Source organism: Bolinopsis microptera, chromosome 11 (assembly GCF_026151205.1).
Source record: "Bolinopsis microptera isolate Bmic1 chromosome 11, MBARI_Bmic_1.0, whole genome shotgun sequence".
NCBI lineage: Eukaryota > Metazoa > Ctenophora > Tentaculata > Lobata > Bolinopsidae > Bolinopsis > Bolinopsis microptera.
In genome coordinates, this window is record NC_087082.1 from 20,509,508 (window position 1) to 20,531,950 (window position 22,443).

The 22,443-nt window shown below is 37.8% G+C and overlaps 2 protein-coding genes across 2 annotated transcripts in view; one reads left to right on the top strand and one right to left on the bottom strand.

The window, feature by feature from the left end:
* Window positions 1–3,213, top strand: part of LOC134823746 (uncharacterized protein K02A2.6-like) — a 57,634-nt gene extending 54,421 nt beyond the window's left edge. The window contains exon 7 of the mRNA XM_063835279.1: window positions 7–3,213. Within this exon, the coding sequence (XP_063691349.1) occupies window positions 7–3,213 (3,207 nt within the window). The remainder of the gene's footprint in view (window positions 1–6) is intronic.
* Window positions 1–22,443, bottom strand: part of LOC134822809 (chitooligosaccharidolytic beta-N-acetylglucosaminidase-like) — a gene marked incomplete in the record, with an annotated part of 941,725 nt that overhangs the window by 857,701 nt on the left and 61,581 nt on the right.

A 22,443-nucleotide genomic window follows, 5' to 3' on the forward strand; every position in this document is an offset into this window, starting at 1 on the left:
TCCCAGAAATTGCGAGTAGCTAATTTTAATTGTGAAAGCATTGACTGCAAGGCCCTTGTAAACGTTGAATTTAGAGGCAAGAAATGGATTTTACCACTATATGTTGTCGATTGTCGGTTTCCCACACTCCTAGGTCGAGAGTGGATCATCCAGATGTTTGGTAAAGACTGGTTGGATCATATGATAGGACTTGTTGATGTTGAGCAATCTTACGCTGTCTCCAAGCTTCAGAGAGATGAATTTGTTAGTGAGATACTCCGCAGTCCTGTGTTCGATCCTGGTGTTGGAACTGTTAAAGGATTCGAAGCTTGTCTACAATTTAAGCCTGATGCGAGAGCAAAGTTTTGCAAGGCAAGGCAGGTCCCATTTGCCATCGTAGACAAGGTTGGGAAAGCCATAGACGAGTTAGTGAAGAATGGACAGCTGATTCCAACAGAGCACTCAGACTGGGCTTCACCCATAGTTCCTGTCATGAAAGCGGATGGTACGATTCGCATATGTGGTGACTACAAGACTACCGTAAATCCTAATCTTGACACAGCTATTTACCCACTTCCTACGATAGAAGATTGCTTGAGTAAGATTGTCGGAGGTAAACTGTTTACTAAGCTGGATATCAGAGCCGCTTATAATAGTTTGAAGTTGAGAGAATGTGACCAAAAGATTGTGACTTTGAACACACACAAAGGATTGTTCAGTCCTACTTCTCTACCATTCGGTATTTCATCTGCCGGACCGATATTTGAACGCAAGATTGATGATACCTTGAGAAAGACAGAGAACACAGCATGGCGTGTTGACGACATTCTAATAACTGGACCTGATGATGAGAGTCACATGAAGAACGTGAGAACGGTGATTACAGCACTAGAGAATGAAGGCTACAAATGCCGGCTAGACAAATGTGTTTTCATGGAGCCTAAGGTGACATTTCTTGGCCATGAAGTATCTGCTGACGGGATAAGACCGCTGAGTTCGAAAGTTGAAACCATAGTGAGAGCACCGTATCCTACTACTAGAGCGGAGATGATATCATTTCTTGGTGGTGCACAGTACTATTCACGTTTTATTCCCAACATGTCAACAGTTGTTGAACCACTTAACCGTTTAAGACCCGCTGACAGTATTTTCCACTTTGGAGATAGAGAAAAGAGAGCTTTTGATGAGTTAAAAGCGCTGTTATCGTCTGACTTGGTTCTAACAGTCTACAACCCTGAGCTGGAGTTAAAGCTTGACACGGACGCTTCATCCGTTGGTTTAGGAGCTGTTATGTCACATATTGATGAAAATGGGACAGAGCGACCGATCGAGTATATATCTCGAACTCTGACGAAATCTGAGAGAAACTATTCCATGATAGAAAAAGAAGCATTGGCAATAGTTTGGGCGACTAAGAGACTGCACCGTTATCTTTTTGGACGACCGTTTACCCTAGTTACAGACCACAAGCCGCTGGAATCTATCTTTCACCCTAGTCGTGGGATTCCTAGCATGGTGGCAGGTCGTTTACAACGATGGTCATTGTTCCTTAGCGGTTACACTTACAAGATCCAGTTTCGACCCACTGGTAAACATTGTAATGCTGATCTATGTTCCCGTTTTCCACTGCCTTTAGACACATCGGCAGAGACGAGAGAGTTTGATGACGAGTTAACAGAGGAGTTTGAAATGAAACCTCTAGATACTGTTTTCAGCGTGCACTACTTCGGTGATGACAAACCTTTGATTGACGCTGAGTTAATAGCTAGTCACACGAGAAGAGACAAGACACTTAGTCGAGTGTTACAGTTTGTTAAAGACGGCTGGAACGAGAAACCCTCTGTTGATGTCGAGCTGAAACCGTTTTACACACGTCGAAACGAGTTGTCAGTAGACCAGAACTGTATTGTCTGGGGATCTCGAGTTGTTATTCCAGAGAGTATGAGAAAGAGCGTGCTTTCAATGCTTCATGCAACACACATGGGCATTTCACAAACCAAAGCACTAGCGAGAGGCTATGTTTATTGGCCAAACATGGATGCTGAGATCGAGAAAATGGTTAAAATATGTGAACCATGTCAACTAAACCAGAAGAAACCCGCTAGATCTACACCACACCCATGGGCTAAAACTATGGAGGCTTGGGAGCGGATTCATCTAGATTTCTGTGGACCCTTTCTTGGATCTATGTGGCTGATAGTTATCTGTTCGTATTCAAAATGGTTAGAAGTTGTTAGAATGACGAACATTACAAGTAAGAGAGTGATTCAAGAGTTACGAGACATCTTTAGCCGTTGGGGACTACCCAAGATACTAGTATCAGACAATGGATCGAGTTTAACTTCAGAAGAGTTTAAAGTATTCACGAACAATAACCAGATTCGACACATGCTTATTCCTGCTTACTCACCTGCAAGTAATGGACAAGCAGAAGTTGCAGTCGGACTGTTTAAAAGAGCTATGAAACGGATGATCTTGAAAAACCCTGACGTTATGTGTAACCTGGCTGATTGGCTGCTTAACTACCGCAACACACCACACACCACTACCGGAGTAGAGCCTGCAGTTGCGATGATGAAACGACGGACGAGAAACGCCTTGAGTTTTCTACACCCGAGTTCGAGTAGTAAGTTTGCCAAAGTTGCTTTAAACGATCAGAACACGATTGCTGAATCGAGACTTCGTGATATGAAGATTGATGACACTATATCGTTCTATGATGAGAACAAGAAGTGCTGGAGAAACGGTGTTATCGAGGGTAAGGAAGGTACCAAAGTGCTACTGATCAAGACACCTGATGGAGTCTACCGCAAGCATTTGGACCAGGTAATCAAGAGATCTGTTGTGTCAGAACCGTTGCAACAAACAGATCCGGATACACCACGAGTTGAGCTGGAGATAAGAGATGAGCAGAGCTCTACAGCTATTGAGGGTGATTTCAAGAAGACAGCTAGCTTACCTGAGAGTACAGAGCCGGAAACTTCGATTATAGTTGGTAATAATCCAAATCTACCCGCTGAGCCTGACCATAAGGCAGCCGTTGAACCTATAATCACTGCACAACCTGTACTTAAACCACGTGAGCTTGCCATAGAAATTAACCGTAGCACTATGAAACCTAATATTGTTAGAGAGCATGAATTGCAACAACCTAATTTGCTTCTGCCAGCAAACTTTGCACGTGATAGTAAACCACCAGACAGGCTAAGTTACCGCAAACTGGGAGGAACATAAAACACGTTTCATTATCACATTTTATGACAGTTGTTTTATTTTGAATGTGTAAATCTAACCACACATTAATCCAGTTAAATTATCCAGATCAAACGTAAAATCATTAAAGATTCCCTGTCACGTTTAAGTTTTGAAGAATAACACGTTATTTTTTGTTTTAAACGGAATGCGCTAAGTTTTAAATCGTGTAGCGAGCGCAACACGTTTCAACATTTTCACGTGAGTTCACTTCACACTTTTGTAGATTTCATTTTGACCACGTTTTCAAACATTTTAAATTTTGTACGATTGATTTATATCACATTTTTTTACGAATTCAGTTAAATTATTAAACCTATATTGTTTTTAACACTTTTTAGTTGAACGGGATGTTATATATTCTAGTAATTTATTGTATGATTAACCGATATACTATTCAGGATGACTACCTGGGTTTTGGTTTTGGTTTTGGTTTAGCTTTTAGCTTTTAGTCTTGCGTTTACCTTGTCACAACGATTCATAACAGTGTTAAATCTAGAAAGTTCCCCTGGAGATTTAATTCGATTTCGTTAATCTAATTTAGTTCAATAGATTGAAATGTAACAATTATAATATCATGATTGGTGAGCTGCTGATTAGCAGTATAATATTTGAAAACAAAAAGTGATTATGACAACAACACTGATAAATTTGCTGAAGTCTTGGGTAATAAACTAGATAATGAACCAATTATAGATTTTACCAACTTTCATGATATCTTTAAAAACAGCATTGACGAAACCTGCAAACTAGCTGTACCCAAAACCACTAAACGCACTATCCAGAACAACCCCTGGATTACTGGCGGGATTATAGCCTCAGTAAACCACTGCCATGGACTGTATGATGCCTGGGCGAAAGTCAGGAAAGTTAAGTGTAAACAAGGCGAAACTGACACAAAAGGGGGCACATGCCTGTGTTCTATCTGCTGTAATAAAAGAAACCGTTATGATGACTACAAAGAATATAGAAAGGCTCTAAAAAAGGTTCGTAAAAAGGCTGTATCTGAATATTATTCTGACAAGTTTCTTGAAACTCAGGGAAACTCCAAGAAAACCTGGGAACTTATAAATAAAATTCGTGGCAAACAGAAACGTGATATCAGACCTATATTTACCATAGACAATGAAAAGATAACTAATCGCAGAGTTATAGCGAATGAATTCAATAAGTATTTTGTATCCCTAGCATCTAACCTTAATGCAGCCTACACAGAACTAGGAGAGATACAAATAAATCAGCTTCCAAGTTTCTGTGACCTCTTACCTAAATCGAATACAGCTAATATATATCTACATGACTGCTCACCTGAAGAGGTGGCTAAGATCATATCGGAACTTCAGAATGGCAAGGCTAGTGATATACCAGTACATATAGTAAAGGCAGTATCAGGCATAATTAGCCCACTACTATCGGTTTTGTATAACGAATGTATGCAACAGGGAGTTTTTCCAGACGACCTAAAAGTAGGTAAAATAAGTCCAATATATAAGAAAGAAAATGCTGAGCTTCTTGAAAATTACAGGCCTATCTCAACCTTAGCGATATTTGGTAAAATACTTGAGAAAATCATATTCTCCAGGCTTTACAGTTTCTTTCAGTCACAAGGATTATTATATGAAAATCAATATGGCTTCAGAAAAAATCATTCGACAAGCCATGCACTTAACTTCTCTGTCGACTACATTGAAAAATCACTAAGAGATAAAAATCATGTACTAGGCATCTTCATTGATTTAAGTAAAGCTTTTGATACAATCTGTCATGATAAACTGCTTAAAAAACTGAATGATTATGGAATTCGAGGGACTGCAAATAAATTAATAGCCAGTTATCTCTCTAATAGACAGCAATATGTTTCAGTACTTGGAGAAGAATCCGAAAAACTGTCTGTTATATTTGGTGTGCCTCAGGGGTCAGTATTAGGTCCCTTGCTTTTCATTATCTACATCAATGAAATATATAGAGTATCAGACCTAGGCAAGTTTATACTTTTTGCCGATGACACCAACATATTTGTTGTAGATAAATGTATAAAAACACTTTACTGCAAGGCTAACAAAATTCTTAAACTTGTTCATCAGTATATGAAGAGTAACTTGCTGCATATCAACACAAAGAAATGTTGTTATATCCACTTTAAACCGAACTGTAGAAATGAACCAGATTCCAACACCAATGAATTAGAACTGACACTGAATAATATAATAATTAAAAAGGTAGAGGAAACTAAGTTTCTTGGAGTCATTATTGACCAAAAACTGAACTGGGATGCTCACTTAAGAGCGTTAAATCGTAAATTGAAATGTGAGATTGGTAGACTATGTGGAATTAGACGCTGTGTACCTAAAAAACTATATAAGGACCTGTACCACACCCTTTTTGAATCACACCTATGTTATGGAATATCTGTTTGGGGAGGTGTATCAAATAATAAACTAGAAGCCATATTTAAAACACAAAAGAAATGCATAAGAATTCTCTTTGGTGATAATGATGCGTACTTCAATAAGTTCAAAACATGTGCCAGAGTAAGGCCTATCACTAGGGATAAGACCGGTAAAGTTATCAAGCAGATGTTAGGCAAAGATTTCTTTGAACTAGAACACAGTAAACCAATCTGTAACGAGTATAATTTCCTGACTGTCCACAATCTTCATAAGTTGCACTGTTTACTGGAAATGTTTAAAATTAATAAGTTCCAATCACCAGTCTCAATGTTCTCTTTATTCAACAGGTCACCAAGACGAGACAACTACTTCATCCCACCCACTCCATCCTCACTATTCATCTACCAATCAACCAGTATTTGGAATCACTGCCGTAAGTCAACGAGTGAAATAGACTTCTCCACTCCTATCAGTATATTCAAGAATAATATTAAGAAAGCTTTGTTAGAACTACAATCTAAATATGACAGACAACTATGGTGCAGTTACAACTTTGATGCAAATGAATTATCATTGAAATAGGTTAATTAAGTAAACTTAATCATATGAGTAAACCACGGTGTTATTGCAAAGAACCACGACAAGGGTATCAGACCTATATTAATCTAAGAGACGAAACAAAACGAATCATCATACAACAAATTTTAAAATCCTGCGGCACAGGATCCTGTTGTTTTCCTACTCTGCCTCTCCCAAACCCCTCTCTCCTTCTCCTTTCTTCAGGTTTATTCTTCAATTTTTTAAATTAGATAGCAGATATATTTTCTTTCGAACGCGAATGTAGTAATGGCATTATACATTATTTGGTATCCTATGTATGTTGTGTTTAGTGTTTGCTAACTAGGTATGTGCTATATATTTTGGAGAATTTTGAGGCTCACGACGTCTCGTCCCATGGGTTGAGTTGTAAGCTGAGTATATGTTCAAATCGCCTTACTTCGTATGGTGAAACATCGACAGGTATGCCTTAACCTTTGGGACGAGTGTTTGCCCACCGGGGATCCAAAAATTTGATCACCATGAACATTACTTTGACACGTGAACTTATCAAACGACTGTAATGATTCCATTAAATTTTCTTAGTACATTTAGCTAGTTTATAGTAGATACACACGATCACAGAATAGAAGAGCACAATTGGGCTCTTTGTTCTGCGACCGTGTTTCCTCGGTGGGCCGACAGGTTTTTGTTGTGTAGTAGTGCTGGGGAAAAACACGCTTTAAATATCAATGAATGTAAATATTGTTAATTGACATTAGTGCCACAGTTTCTGTGGTAAAAACAAATTTATGGTTAAACATTATATATCGTAGAAGGGCATGATTTACGCACATCACCAAGCATCTGGATGGATAATTAACACACAAGGATAAATTGACCTTTAAACATGACCACCAGCAATATCATATAACCATAGCTCCGAAATAAATAAATTGCTCTACATAGAAACATCTGGCCTGATCTTATCACATTGTGGTCCCCAGGGGTTCGGTAAAGCCCTTACAGGCAACTGGGTCCTTTTACCAGCCACAATTAAACTAGTCATGCCAGTACTGTCATAAACTGTAACCAACTATTTAAAAATAAGATATCTTTTGCTAGAATTTTAAATTGTAAGCCATAGAGCAATCTTCTCAATTTTAAAATTTAAAAATAACATTTTACCCTAACTATGATGTGGTGGCATTTCATACTTAACTAAAATTCAACTTTGAAAGTCAATAGATTATTAGTCACAACAAAATTATAGTTTAAGACATCCATTTTGCATTGTGTTTCCAATATTAGAATTTATGATATGTATTGATTGAATAATTGGTAATAAATTTAACTTTTGTTTTAAAAAAACTTTTGTTTTAAAAAAAAACAACACAACATTCAATGGCGAACCTAGCAAGCTAGGATCGAGGGGCCGATCTCCTTTTCTTTTGCGATAATAATTTTTGGTGTTAAATCTAGAAAGTTCCCCTGGAGATTTAATTCGATTTCGTTAATCTAATTTAGTTCAATAGATTGATATGTAACAATTATAATATCATGATTGGTGAGCTGCTGATTAACAGTATAATATTTGAAAACAAAAAGTGATTATGAGATTATTATCAATATTCAATAACATGTTTACAATTAATTATGATTTTCGTTATTTTTGACATCTTACCTGAAAACTAAGTTCCAAAATAATTTCGTACCTGATTTCCAAACTTAAATACCTAATAGTATTAGTAACTGCATCAGTTGTCAAAAAGTCCAAAGAAAGAAATGGAAATATCTTAGCATGAGTATTAATATGTTTAGTCCGTTTGATCAAACGTAGTACTATTCTCCAACTCCTGAAACTGTGTGACTGTACTGCAAGATGAGCCCCAGGAGGGAAATTAGGGACTTTGTAGATTTTGATTAATTCACTGTGCATACGTGATTTCTTTTTAACCAGAACCACTGGTATTTTTAACATCTTCCCACGATGCACGCTGTCGAAAGACCAGTGACTTAGTGGAAATTGAGGGATCGTTCCTTTGATGGTAGCACAGTAGGTTATCGGATAACTTATCCTACTCTACTTCTAGATTGTGTAGGCTGACCGTAGTACTGTTATCGAACTTCCCTACTAGTCGAACTACCGTCCATGTATCAACATAGTTCAGGGCTTGTCGAACTTTTGTTTAGTATGTGTCAAACTATTTAGTATTTGTCAAACTTTCTTTTGTGTCGAGCTACAATACTTCTTTTTATAGTTAACAACTGTGTCGTTTGTACACAAAAGAACTCATTACTTGTTGGAGTTCGAAGCTTGACTTGCCAATCAAATATATATAAATATACTTTCTCATGATTGCAACTCTTAGCTTCGATCGAATAACTCATCATCTTGGAGAGCCTTACGTTAATAACCAGCCGATGGTGATATACATATTTTGTATCACTTATTATCACAAACTGCTTTTAAGATTTTGTGAGTTCTAGGAGCATACAATTGTATTTGTAACAAAAATTGCGCCCGTTTTCTCAGAGGGAGACGGACGCGAAGATTTCCATTCACTGCCCATACTCATAATCAGATCAGTTATAAAGTTATAACTTCATCATAGACTTTGACTGATAGTTAAACCCCGATTTACTGTACCCATATTTACGGTCGTACCCAGTACCTTTAGTTCTACCCTTTCCCCAACATTTTTAAATTAGGTCTAACGCAATCCTTGGAAATACGAGTTATATCAAAAATGGGTCACCTCCTTGTCTCCTTGATGTCAAGCAAGCTTGTCCGTTGTCCGGCTTGTCACTTCCCCTAATATAATAACCCCTTATTATACTGTGCATATTTTATGATTTAATATTTAACTTTAGATTAATGAATTTTATACTTGTTGGTGCTCTCGTGTGTTGGCTGTTTCATTTGACATACGAAACAGGTGAGCGTTCGTTTTTAATTTTATCCACATGTTTTAAATCATGTATCTAATTCTAAAATTCTTTTATTAAATCGATCTGTTTTGTTTAAGCAGTAGTAATCATTAACTATCTATGGCTCAGAAAAAGAAAATGATTTTCCCTTAAATTAAAAAGGCTGCATGGTACTTTAGCCATGCTGATTGCCGCTCCTCTTTGTCATATCACTTCAACTTCATTTAAGATAATGAACACAAGACTTATTTTGTAAATTGTATTGATATGAAATTCACCGGCAAATATTTGTACTTCTGGGTCAAGTCATATAAAATCTATGTATGATAAATATGCATAAATCTCTCGAAAACTGTGTACATTAATTTTGCCTTGTTATTCAATCAGTTTGTGCGAATGGCAGAGAACCATGTTCAGATGGTGACGGTTGTATCCTAACAAAATGGTTGTGTGACGGAGAAGAAGACTGTAATGACGGATCGGACGAGGATGATTGTGACGGTTTGTTTGAACTTAATCTTTGTTTGACTGTGCCAAACCATGTTTGACCAACAAACTAGGGCCAGTGACCGAACTTTCCTTTTTTTTTTTCAAATTTTGGCTCAATTCTTTCAAATAAACTAATCAGAGTCAATATAAATACAATTGCATTATCACTGGCCCTATAGTACTAGTAGAAGGCCTTACAATTCTCTGCTACACATTAACAGATTTGGCGACATTACCATTGCACTTGACATAATATGGTATATAAAAGTATAAAGATGTAACACATTAAAGGCCCTCTGGCCTTAATGTCTTATAATGATTGAATAATTATGGAAACAGTTCAGCGAAACTCAGAGTCCAACAATTGTGTTAACCCGACTTAATTTAGCTTTGGTTTTCAATCAGTGTGTGTGGGAGATGGTTTGACAAAATGTAGAGATGGCAACGGTAAATGTGTCCGAGACGCTATCTATTGCGACGGAAATGTAGACTGCGCCGATGCATCGGACGAGGATGGATGTGAAGGTTTGTTTAAACAGTTAAACGTAATCTTTGTTCCACTTTGCCCCCAACCGTGTGCTAAAATACACGAAATATTTACATCAAGTGAGACAGTCAGGCCAAGTTAAATTACGTAATCAATGCATGAGGTCAATTTAACTATAGGATCAACAGGGATAGTAAGTGGAAATAAATGGAAAGAGCCAGAAACAAACAAAACCGGAAAACAATTTCAACCAGAATACCCCAACTACATAATATGTAGTTGTTCTAAAAAAGGTGTTTGATTTGAAAATGGCGCGAGTGATGGTCAACGAATTTCATAAGAATAAATTTGGGCTAGACAGACTTGGTCTATGGGCAGACCGGAAGAATGTTCGATTGAACCAAGTGCTAGTTCTTAATAATCATTTAAGTATGTAGTTAGTTGAACCACATATTCGACAAACATATTATTATTATACTTTTTCTGGTCATATACTATACATGACTGTTTCAGGTCTTGAAAGATTTTCTTGGGGTGATTTCTATAGCTGGTCAAATTGTTCAGCAGAATGTGGAGGAGGCACTAGATCCAGATATAGGACGTGTACAAATAAAATTACCAATTTAGATGTTTTTGGTGAAAGGTCATATTGTAAAGGGAATAGCACCGAATACCAAATCTGCTACGCAAAGAAATGCCCAGGTAAGTGTAACAAAACAATGATTTTAATTTGGCAATAAGTTTTACCAACATTGTTTTTGCAAATATATAATACTAGTGTAATCACTGCTGCAGTTAAAATACTATAATACCTTGTCTTCTGAGTGCTGAGCGCGATAATTCCCGACAGCTTGCTGGAGGGAACGCGCGGGCACGAAATATTATTTGTTTTGAAACTTGCCGCCAGTCAGTCTGAGTCTATGCTGATAATACCTTCGCTTCCCTTGCGGGATATATCTGCAAATTATCAGCTCTCGGTGTCCCCGAGTTTTAGTGGATATAATTCCCGGAACACTGGCGTTCTATATATTAGACACTATATTGTATCATGCGCACGTATCACATTACACCCCTTCCAATCGGAACCGGAATGTATTATAAAGAGTAGGAGTATTTACCCGCTGTACCACGACTATTACACCTCATCACCCCCGTCTTGAGCCGCCTTCCATTTTTATTTAAATTGTTTTAGAATTAACCCTTTTTAACTCCGCACCACACCCGCCTATTATATTTGAAAACACGCATAACATTTTCGTATGAAAGTATGAATAGAACTTTCTCTGCAGTCCAAATAGACCGCTTTAAGTGCGATCCCCCTAATAAGCTTAATGCTTATAGTATTATCTTGTGGCTAACCTTATTATGATTCATGTACCAACGCTACATAAAATGTAGTAATGGGAAAGAGACTGAGAGAGCGAGGAGGGAGAAAAAGACATAAAGCCATTTTATGTCACATTTGTGGTGGCGGTGCAAAACCATCTAATCAATTAAACCGACCACCGACCAATTTGAAAAACCTTATTTATTTGGCTTTGTCAAAGTTTTGTTGAAAATATACCGAAAAAACCAGTCCCGTAACTCTTACCGTTTTCTCGATTAAGCCGCTCGGTAATTATACGCGCACACACAGTACAGACACGTACACACACACAGACACATACTCTGAGATTATTGTTTAAGATACTAGTGTAACCCGGCCTTTGGTCGGGATTTCACTGCTGCAGTTAAAAAGTGAAAAGGGTAGGAGTATTTAACCGAGGGAAGCAGTAACACATGAAATGCACATAATCGCATAATCAGTTCTTTCTCGTGGATAATGAAGTCATTATTAACAGAGGCGGCTATTGAGGGCGTCCAGGCGTCCGTGGACGCCCATCTGGTGGCTGGTGCTTAAAAATAGAAATAGTGATTAGTAATAGTGTTCGGAAATATCTTATCGCAATATAAAGCTCTTTAACTTTAAGTTTATTCACCCAAACATTCGAATGAAAGCGCACGCATGATCTTTGTGAAATTTTGTGATGTTGGTTGTCCAATCTTACGTTTGGACGACTAAGCCTAGCCGCGCAGTTTTAACACATAGTTAATTGTAAAATGTAAACGGTACAAAGCACATCAAGTGCATCCCACTACAGGTAATTTGTATGATTTGCTCGTCCAGGACACCTTGCAATTTGAACTATCGACTGTTATGATACTGCGTTGTAGGTTTACAACCTACCAGGAGCGCGCCGAGTTGGACTCGTCGACGGTCCTAATATATGGAACAAATATTTTACGAGTATCACCTGTTAATTGTTGGCGCACGGTGCTGAACTGACCAAGTACATTGTTAATTTCACCATGTACGTATCCCATGGGATACGTACCACTAGGCGTACTAATTGATATATAAATATAAACAAAAGCTCTAAGAAACAGATAGTAAACAAAGTAAACATTTCTGTCCCCTAATCTTTCTCAAACAAAAGTCATGCAATTTGCATACTTCTCCATTTAACTCTATTCTGAGCGATTAAAGTTAAATTGTTTAAATCACATAAATTATTTAACGATAATTTTCGAACACTAAGGTCGTGTAGAATCAGTGAGAAAAGGTTTGACTGCGGTCTTCCACGCCGCCCTTGAAGCTGTAAGGTGTTAACAGCAAAAACAAGCGACGAATAGGCTGGACCATCTGTAGGCCCACGCAGTACATGTCCGAGCATCCTCCACCGACTACGAGCCACTTTAGCTGACAATGGTTCGCTATTGCAGCGTTTATACAAGTTCTTGTTGGAAATGATGTGAGGGTATTTGTAATTCAAAATTGATCGCAGATGACGTCTGTGAGCAATATCTAGTTTTTCCAATACTGATTTAGGGGCAGCCCAGCAAGATGAATTGTACATTAAAACGGATACTACCAGAGCCTCATACAACAGAAGCCTCTTGCTCAGAGGGATCTTATGGTTCCAAGCTTTCTTGTATTTGTTAAACGCGGCATATCCCAGACATATCCTTCTAGAGATGTCCTCCTTACTACAAAGCATGGAGCCAAGCGTGATACTCTTTCTCCAGAGCTCGTTCCCTGCAATTGGCTTACCCTGATCGTCTTTAGCTCCCTTTTCAGCTAAGTACACATGAGTGAAATCAGTTTTGTCTTCGTTAACGAAGAGATTCCAATCTTTAAGGACTTCTGTTGCAATAGGCAACAGCTCCCTCAAATTGTCCTCATCTTCATCATTGAAGTCGATATCATCAGCATACTCACTGTCAAGTGGAAGACCGATATCGGTGATAGGTGGGTTAGGCCTATTCATTGCAGTTTCAAGCCTGTTACGGAGGTCACGCAAGGCACCCGCTAAGACAAGTGTGAACAAACATCCAGACAGACAGTCACCTTGGAATGCACCGAGAAAACTCTGGAATTCAGCGGACAGTGTACCGTTGATATTGACTTTGAGCTTGGTGTTGGAAAGCAAAAGTCTTACCAAACGGACTTCGTCATCATCACAGCCACACTCAACAAGAAGATCGAGGATGGTAGATCGTCGTATAGTGTCAAAGGCACTAGACATATCGATCCCCATACGATGGTATTCCCACCTCTTCCTCTGGACAACTGATAACATCACACGCTGGCACCATACAATGTCAGCACATGATTGTGGTTACATAGAAATATACACGATTTTTGAGCGGCCATCCACAATAGAAAAGCGGCCGCATTTCTTGTTATACTGCATCTCTTTCGTTCTCTTAGAGTTAGTAAATAAGGGTTTTTAAAAGATCTGAATGTCTTCGACCAAATTTCATCTAAAGCATTGCTTACTATTACAGATGAAGTTCAATTTGCTCTTTACGGGACGGATGGTAAACCGAGCAACGGAAGCGCTGGAGTAGTTTTGGTTAAAGTGCTTAACCGGGTCTGGCTACTAATGTTTTATATTGTATTACATTTATTGTAACTGTCTTTGTGAAAGTAACTACTAAACTAGTATAAAGGCCCCGTGAACGAATATTTAATATTATGTTACATCTTTATAATATGTGTATTTCAAAACGTTTGTAACTGCACCAGCTCAAGGAATAAAAAAGTTATCTGAAAATATTGAAGGAGATTGCAAAATGTTTATAAATATTTACAAACATTTTGCAATCTCTATCAATATTTTCAGATAAAATTTGTATTCCTTGAAATGGTGCAGTAACACCAAACACACCTTTTGAAATACACATATTATAAAGAAAACCACTTGTATGTGGTTGCCCTAGTCGAAGAAAAATATATTTGAAACATATCTAAAATGTGGCAATATTTTTCATCAGTTTTTGTTTTCAGACAGCAACCGTCTCTCTGTCGAACTTCTCAGACTACAAAGCAAATGTCATATGCAAGAACCTTGGGTATGATTATGCCGAGGATTGGTTTGATTTAGACAACGAGTACTTTTGGGGAGCGATACAAACCTGGTAAGGAACGATTTATTTATAACTGTTTTAGTGCTTAATGACAAATTTTGTGGCGATGTTAAACAATGTGCTTCTGTGAAAGCGGGAAAACTTTTGGCTTAAGGGGGCCGGGGGGGTCTTCATCAAAATTTTCTCGAAATTGATTTTATAGTTGTTTCTGATAGAGGGGAGTAATATCTATCAACTGCTTTTGGTCCCATGGAAAAATATTGTTCCTAGCCGAAATTATCGCGCGATTGAAAATCGCTCGCGCAATACAATTTCCATGGGACCAAAAGCAGCTGATAGATATCACTCCCCTCTATCAGAAACAACTATAAAATCAATTTCGAGATAATTTTGATGAGGACCCCCCCCCCCCCCCCGCCGGCCCCACATCCAGAAAGTTTTATATTTCCTCCCAGATGTGTCTTTTTCTAAATTCTGTGGCTTTTTTCTGTGGCCCGCTCGCTTTGCTCTCAAATTTTTAACACTGGACCAATTCACGAGCAGGGACGTAGCCAGGATTTTTCTTTGGGGGGGCTGTCGGCGAGCGAAGCGAGCCGACGCGTCCAATCCAGCTGCGCAGCGAGTGAAGCAAGCTGTGGAAGGGGTCTGGGGGCACAGCCCTCAGCGGGGTCCAGGGGCGGAGCCCCTTGACAAATTTTTGCGAAATAGGGTTTTTTAGACGACATTTGGCATTAAAGAAATTTGTAGGACAGCAATAAACTGGGATTGAAAAGAATCAAGTACTCACGTAAATTTGGTAACTTCACAACAGCAATCTGCATTCTCCAATCAGAATATTTCACTGTGTTCCAAAACTGACAGGATGTTCCTCTTTGATTTTTATACAATCGAAACATTTTCTTCAAAAATTTCCTCAATTAATTTGTCTTTATTCCAAAAAAATATTTCGAAATTTAGGAGTAACTTCTCAAAAATTTCCTCTTTTTCCTCCCGTTTTTTCCTCCCGAAAAAAATTTCCTCCCAGGCTGCCTGGCAAGATGGCGTGTTTCTAGATGTGGGCCGCCGGCCCCCTTAATTTTTATTAGAATTGATTATTTGATCAATGAATAGAGACTTTGTAATTGTATTAAATTAACGAAAAAATTTTGATTTTGCGGCTTGGATCAAATTTTTCTGATTTTTATTTCATATTGCGGTTTATTGATCAAATGCAAAACCTTTCATTTTGCTCAATCCCGCTTCTCAAGATGGTCCAAAATACGGCCTCTTTTACTCCTAAGCATTTAATTTCAATATCAACTTTAACTTGAGGACTGCTCAAACAAAAAAATCTCTTTTAAAAGTTTAAACATTAACCAAATTATAATTGTGCAAGTCCATATAATGTTCTCATAAATTAAATTCCAAACACAGGATCACTGTATTAGATGATGCACCAGAACGATACCAAGAAATCCTGAACAATATCGATAACAATGATAATACAGCTATGAGAAATCTGCTAGATCATGCTAGAGTGATGACAAATTTTTCTTGTGATAAAACTAAAAGTGATTTTGATTTCGATAGCTGTTCTTATTCCTTGGAGAGAAGACATTTCCGTACGGGTAATAAATATAATAACTACACACTGGGACTTCTTTGCAATATACAGCCTGGTAAGTCCTCAACATGTCATATTTAAGTATTTCTCTTAGCATATTTCTTTTCATTTGTTGTGTCTAATAATTAATAATATAGACCATTAAAGAATATTAAAATGGACATTTGGCACTTCTTTTCAGTTTATTCTTATTTTCACCATTAACGGCTGAAAAGGATTTACGCTGCACAGTGCACACTGGTTTTGAAGCAACATTAATATTGTTATTTCTTAAAAAATTATTTCAGGAGCGTGTACCGTTGCCGAAACTAACGGATTTTTCAAAAATGTTTGTCAACAAGATGACAATTTTAAAATTATCGAATGCATCGATTCCTCAAAATATTACGTATATCTTCCACGTAAGCAACCGAAATCAGGAAACTTCCTCCGCTCTGATGTAACAAAGCTCTGTTCTGACGATCCTCGTTTTTATCAAGGTTGTATACACCACCAGCCCAGCACTACACTCATAGAGTTGCTATCAGGAGACAATTCGAAATCTTTTTGTAACAGACATTTTACGGAACAGATTGGGGTAGTAACACCTAAGGTTTTCACCCTAACTATAGAATATGAAACACCTAATATGGATTTTAGTATGACTAATTCTACAACATGTAATGGATTATGTGAAGTTCATGGTTGTCTTGATGAAGCGTTGTGTAATGGTTATCGTTATGGTATATTTTGTGAGAGTATCACAAGTAATATGACATATGTAAGCTCGCAAAAAATATGCGATAGCAGACTTGATTGCGAAAGTGGTGAGGATGAAATTGGTTGTAACGAGTACAATCATCATTTGATAGATCTCTATACTGGTAGGAATGGTTTATTTAACATAAAACCTCGAGGATATGACGCCATCAATTATTTAGATTACAAACATAACTTGGCCCATAAGGAGTTGTATGAAGATGTCAAAAAGAGCAAACAATGCATTTCAACATGGAATCCAATATCGAATCCAAAATTGAATCGAGAATCATCGCATGTATTGTTCCCATACCGGAGGCTATCTAATTTTACAAGATGTTCTGCGCTAATTATTTATAAATCGTTCTATTTTGTTCAATCAAGTAACAGAATGAAGCAAGTTGAAGGTGAGCCGTATGTGCCATACTGCAAATTCTACATGGACCAAACCAATTGTACGGACCCAATGAGAGGAGTAGTGTCGTGCATGATTGACGGATACCCATCTACGATGTCTAAATTTGCCACCTGCGTTCAGAACCCAGGTTTGTGCGATGATGGGTTTGACAGCCTATGCTTGACAACCAGTCACTCTTGTACTGTCCATAAGCATCGATTTTGCAATGGAATTTCGGACTGTTCCGATAAAAGTGATGAAACATCCAAGATCTGTGACAGAATGACTTTGTCTACATGTTCCCGCCGATATCTTCACGACACAAAACTTCCCATACCCATCTCTTGGCTGATGGACGGAAGTAAAGACTGTCTAAAAGGAGAAGACGAAACAGAAATCTGGCCAACATGTGGTATCGGCAGATTGTCTCGTTATGTGCCTGACAGCAGTAAATGTGAAGATGTTTACATCTGCAGCCCTAGATCGTACCATTATGTAATGTTCCAAGATCTGTGTAACGGTTATGACATTTGTGATCATGCAAGAGTTTGCGGTCAGACTAGATCATCCGAACATGTTTTCACAAACCCCATCGCCATTGGAACAAGAAATCCATTGGAATTTCTCATACATTGTGTTGCCGGAGTGAGTACAAGTTTAGGTCACTATCTATCACAATGCGTCAAAGAAGATTTCTTGCCAGTCTCAATTTTTGGACTCGACGGTATACCAAAGATTGTTTTACCAAAGACCATGGTACACTGCACAAACGTATATGGAAGAGTGTACGTTTATCTTAGTTGCATGAAAAAATGCAAAGAGCAGCCTGTTTGTCCATTGCGACCACTTAACTATGACTCATGTAAGATTGATAATCAATACGAGGACAGGATTTTTACAATAGAGAATAAGAATCGCCTGACCTTTTTAAATAAAAATAAGAAAAGTGGACGGTATCAAAATAACATATTTCTCTGCAACAACGATAGATGTGTCGATTATGACAAAGTTTGCAATTTGGTAGACGATTGTGGCGATAGCTCAGATGAAGATACATGTATTAACAACTTTTTATGCATATCTTCAAAACGCTTCATTGGACGGGGCCAGAAATGTGATGGGAAAATAGATTGTGCTGACTACACCGACGAGTGCAATGAGGACTGTAGAACAACAATTATTTCAAAACTCTCTCTAAAGGTTTTCAGTTGGGTTGTTGGTTGTGCAGCAGTTATCTTAAACTCTGTCAAACTTTTGAAGAATTTTAGACACCTGGCAACCAAACATTTTACGTCTGCATTGAACAATAAAGCTCTAACAACTGTCATTCATATTGGGGATCTAATAACGGGACTGTACCTGTTAACTATTGCTATTTTAGACTCAGTCATCTTTGCGGAATCATACTGTAAAGAAAGATTTAATTGGTTATCCAGTGATGGGTGTGCTTTCTTGGGAGTGTTCAGTACATTCGGTGGTCAAATATCTCTCTTTTCAATGACAGTTCTCAGCATATTTAGGGCTATCGGTATCATCAAAGTCCAAAAAATTACATCCAAACATGCAGCTGCAAAAATGGTCATCATCATCGCAATAATGTCAATTGCATCATTTTGTCTAGCCTATATCCCCTTAATGGTCCGATATGAGGATATCTTTGTCAATGGAATGACATATAATCCAAACATTACAATATTTCCAGCATTTGTGACCAAAGACATGCACATTAACAAAATAAGCAAGTATTATGGAAGACTCGTTGACTCTGCAGTGTACACTTGGGCAAAAATCGATAGTTTGATAAGCCCAATGTTTTCAAACCAATATGGAGGCATAGGGAGACGCAAAGTTCACTTTTATGGCAATGATGGCGTTTGTCTGTTCAAATACTTTGTATCAGGAGAAGACCCACAAAAAGTTTATGTATGGTCAAATCTAACCCTGAATTTTGTGTGTTTCACCATCATATTTATCTGCTACAGCAAGGTTTTGTTCTTTACAAAAAGCTCAAAACAACGAGCTAGAATGTGCAATCAAAAAGCCCAAAATAGACGCTCAAGAGATAAAGAGGAATCCCATCTTCAAATAGCCCTCATAATTGCGACAGATTTCCTTTGTTGGGTCCCTTTTATATCGGTGTGTATGTTGCATTCTTTTGAATTAATGGATGCTACAGCCTTGTATCCAATATCTTCGATCGTGATTCTACCAATAAATTCTGTTATAAATCCCATTCTATATCATGATTACATAATCGTGACAATCAAGTTGATGGTAAATAAAATTAGATATTGGGTATCTATATTTTACATGTCTTATATAAGACGATGTTTACTATCGATAAACAAATTCGCTAGAACTAGAAGAAAGAAAAGAGATGTGGAAAGAAACGTCGCCATGACTCCGCAATCTGCTTTTAATGCAAATGAGCTGTCAGGACAAGATGAAGAAATCAGAACGTGTAATAATAACAAAACTGTCAACAAGGAAGATTCTACTTTTTTGCACAAAAATGATGATACTATGGACTTGGATTCTGCTTCAAAATCAGATATCACAAAAAAGAATTCCGCCACATTGAATAAAACAGAAACTGAATATTCTAAAATGTTCCTAACAGGAAAAGTTTTCGCGGGCAAATTCAGTATTACGCAAACGATATTGACAACCATTCCTGAAGAATGCGAAACATCTCAAAACGAGGATTTTAATTCAAAAAATATCTTGGAAAAAGATAAAGGAAAAAGAAAAGGCTAGATTTTTGTTTAACTGAAATTGTTGTTTAGCTGAAAAATAATGGTATCGTCGTCGTCAGTGGCGTAACGTTGCCTGTTGGCGCCCCCCTGCCGAAAAAAGCGCCCCCTGTTGGCGCCCCCTCCCCTTTTGGTGCCCCTCCCTAAAATTGAACAAATTAGGTGATTTTAAAGAATACGCCGGTAAAATCTCTAAAAAAATGTGTATCTAGAGCAAAACGCGCAGTTTTGCTAGTACTTTAGTTAAGTTTTCGAAATTGTCCCACATTCAAACGACGATTTGGCGCCCCCCTAAGACGGCGCCCCCCTGCACAGCGGGGTCAGCAGGGCCTTTCGTTACGCCACTGGTCGTCGTGGAATATACTTGATCGTTAAAGGATTGAACAGATATGATTATGAAGAGACAATTACTATTTTAGAGAACCGTGAACTTCATTTCAGCAGGCATAAGTTAAGACACTGGTATAAATATCCCAGGCCCGGCTATGCCAAGTGAAAAAATATATTAAATCACGGCACTTTCCAGTATTAGCCACAATAATCCAGATGAAACTTACAGTTTTCCCCTAACCAGTTAGATCACAGAAACAGCCCTTTTAGAAACGGAAATTAACTGGCTCCAAAACACGCTGACAGAAATTTTAGATATTATAAAGAAATTTCCTGGGCAACAGGGCCAGCCCCTGTTGCCACTTCCGAGCACAAATCCACTGAAAGTTTTTAAAGGACCAGTTAACTGAAAAAAAAGTTATATTATCCTCATATTTTGACAGATTGTGACAAATAGCAAACTAAGCAACGAGTCAAAATTCCTAAATCTTTAACTGCTCTCTAACGCGTGTAAATAGCGTTTGTATTATTTTGGCGATGACGTCATAAAGTCCCTTGCGCGCGCAGAGGAGCTCGTGAGACTGTATTTTACAGGTAGAAAATGGACATAATACAATGTTTTTCCCCGAATAACTCGAAAAGTAAGTAATTTAGGGTACATGTTGCTTCATAAGTTGTATATAAACATGGCCATTTTGCACAATTTGCACACATTCAAAAACCTTTAGGGCCTTCATAGCCCAATTTACCAGATCCCCATAGTTTTGCATGATTTCTGGAACCGAAAATCAGTTTTTCGCCAATAACTGAAAAAGTGAGCACTTAAAGGCATATTTTTGTTCGTTAGTCATATATAAATATGCTAATTGCGGTTCTTTTGCACCCTGTCTAAAGACTCTATCACGATCCTATCGAAAATAGGCTCAGCACCACGCCCAAAATGGTTTTTGGCGAATTTCTCGAAAAGTGAGGATTTTAGGCCATGTGTTGCTCAATAACTCCTATATAAACATGCATATGCGGCTTCGTTTAAGCCTATTTTGAAGTCTCTACGACCTTCAGAAGCAAGGGGTCGGTTACGTTATATTCATACCTTCGGGAAGGTCTGTGCAAAGTTTCGTGAGCATTTGAACATTTGCAGGTTCATTTCCATAAATGTCCATAAATGACTGGACTACACAACTTTAGAGTTAACTTTAGAGAAACTAAAGAAGTCATTTATTTCAAATTAAGCTGTTAGTGTCCATGATCAACCTGTGGCGACAATGTTTTACGTGAAATGTAAAAATCAGGAGTAATATAAAAAGTGTATTTTTAGATTAAAGTGCTAGCTCATAGTTTTAGAATTGTATAGATTAACGTTGGTCGTTTAGCCATCTAACAATCGATCGTGCCGTAATATATGGCCAGAGAATAATAGGGTCTTGGAAATTCTATAGTTGTTCAGTGGGTCGATGACTGAACACGTTTGCACTTGGTATTTCAACTTACCAGTAGTTTATTTATGTTATGTACCGATGATAATGCAATTAGGATAACAACTAGGTAAGCCGTAAGTCTAATTCAAAAGACACCGCACACCGTACACTCCAATCAGTATTACTATTTGGTAGACCGGGTATTTTGGCGGGAATTCTGTTCCCACGGCACTGTTCTGATAGAAGCTACTTCTACTAATGGTCCCAGAGGAACGGCCGTAAAGTAGCCAGACTTCTTGTCTCCTGTACTGGCTGACACATGCGGATTAAAGTTAGAAATTTCGCTATGCTATAAATATAATTGCTCTCGGAATTGAACAAACTACTTATCTAGATCCTTTCTAAATTCGTTAGAGTTTCATGGACTGGGGAAAAATAATCGGTACAGTCTCCCTGCTTGTATAATTAAGCAATGAAAACAATCCAAAATTATCACATATGACATAAGTTGTAATAGCAGAAACTTTCTAACCGTACATTCACCCGCCACTGTTCAAGAACCTATATCACTGTTTAAAATCATAACGTGAGCACTGTACATCCAATCAGCTATTCCTTTAGTTAGGATAATAGCCAAAACTATAAGGATTTTGGAGAACTAGGGTAATAGTCATAATTATAAAATTTGAGTGAGTTACTGAGTGAGTTACACTTGTTTTATTGACGATG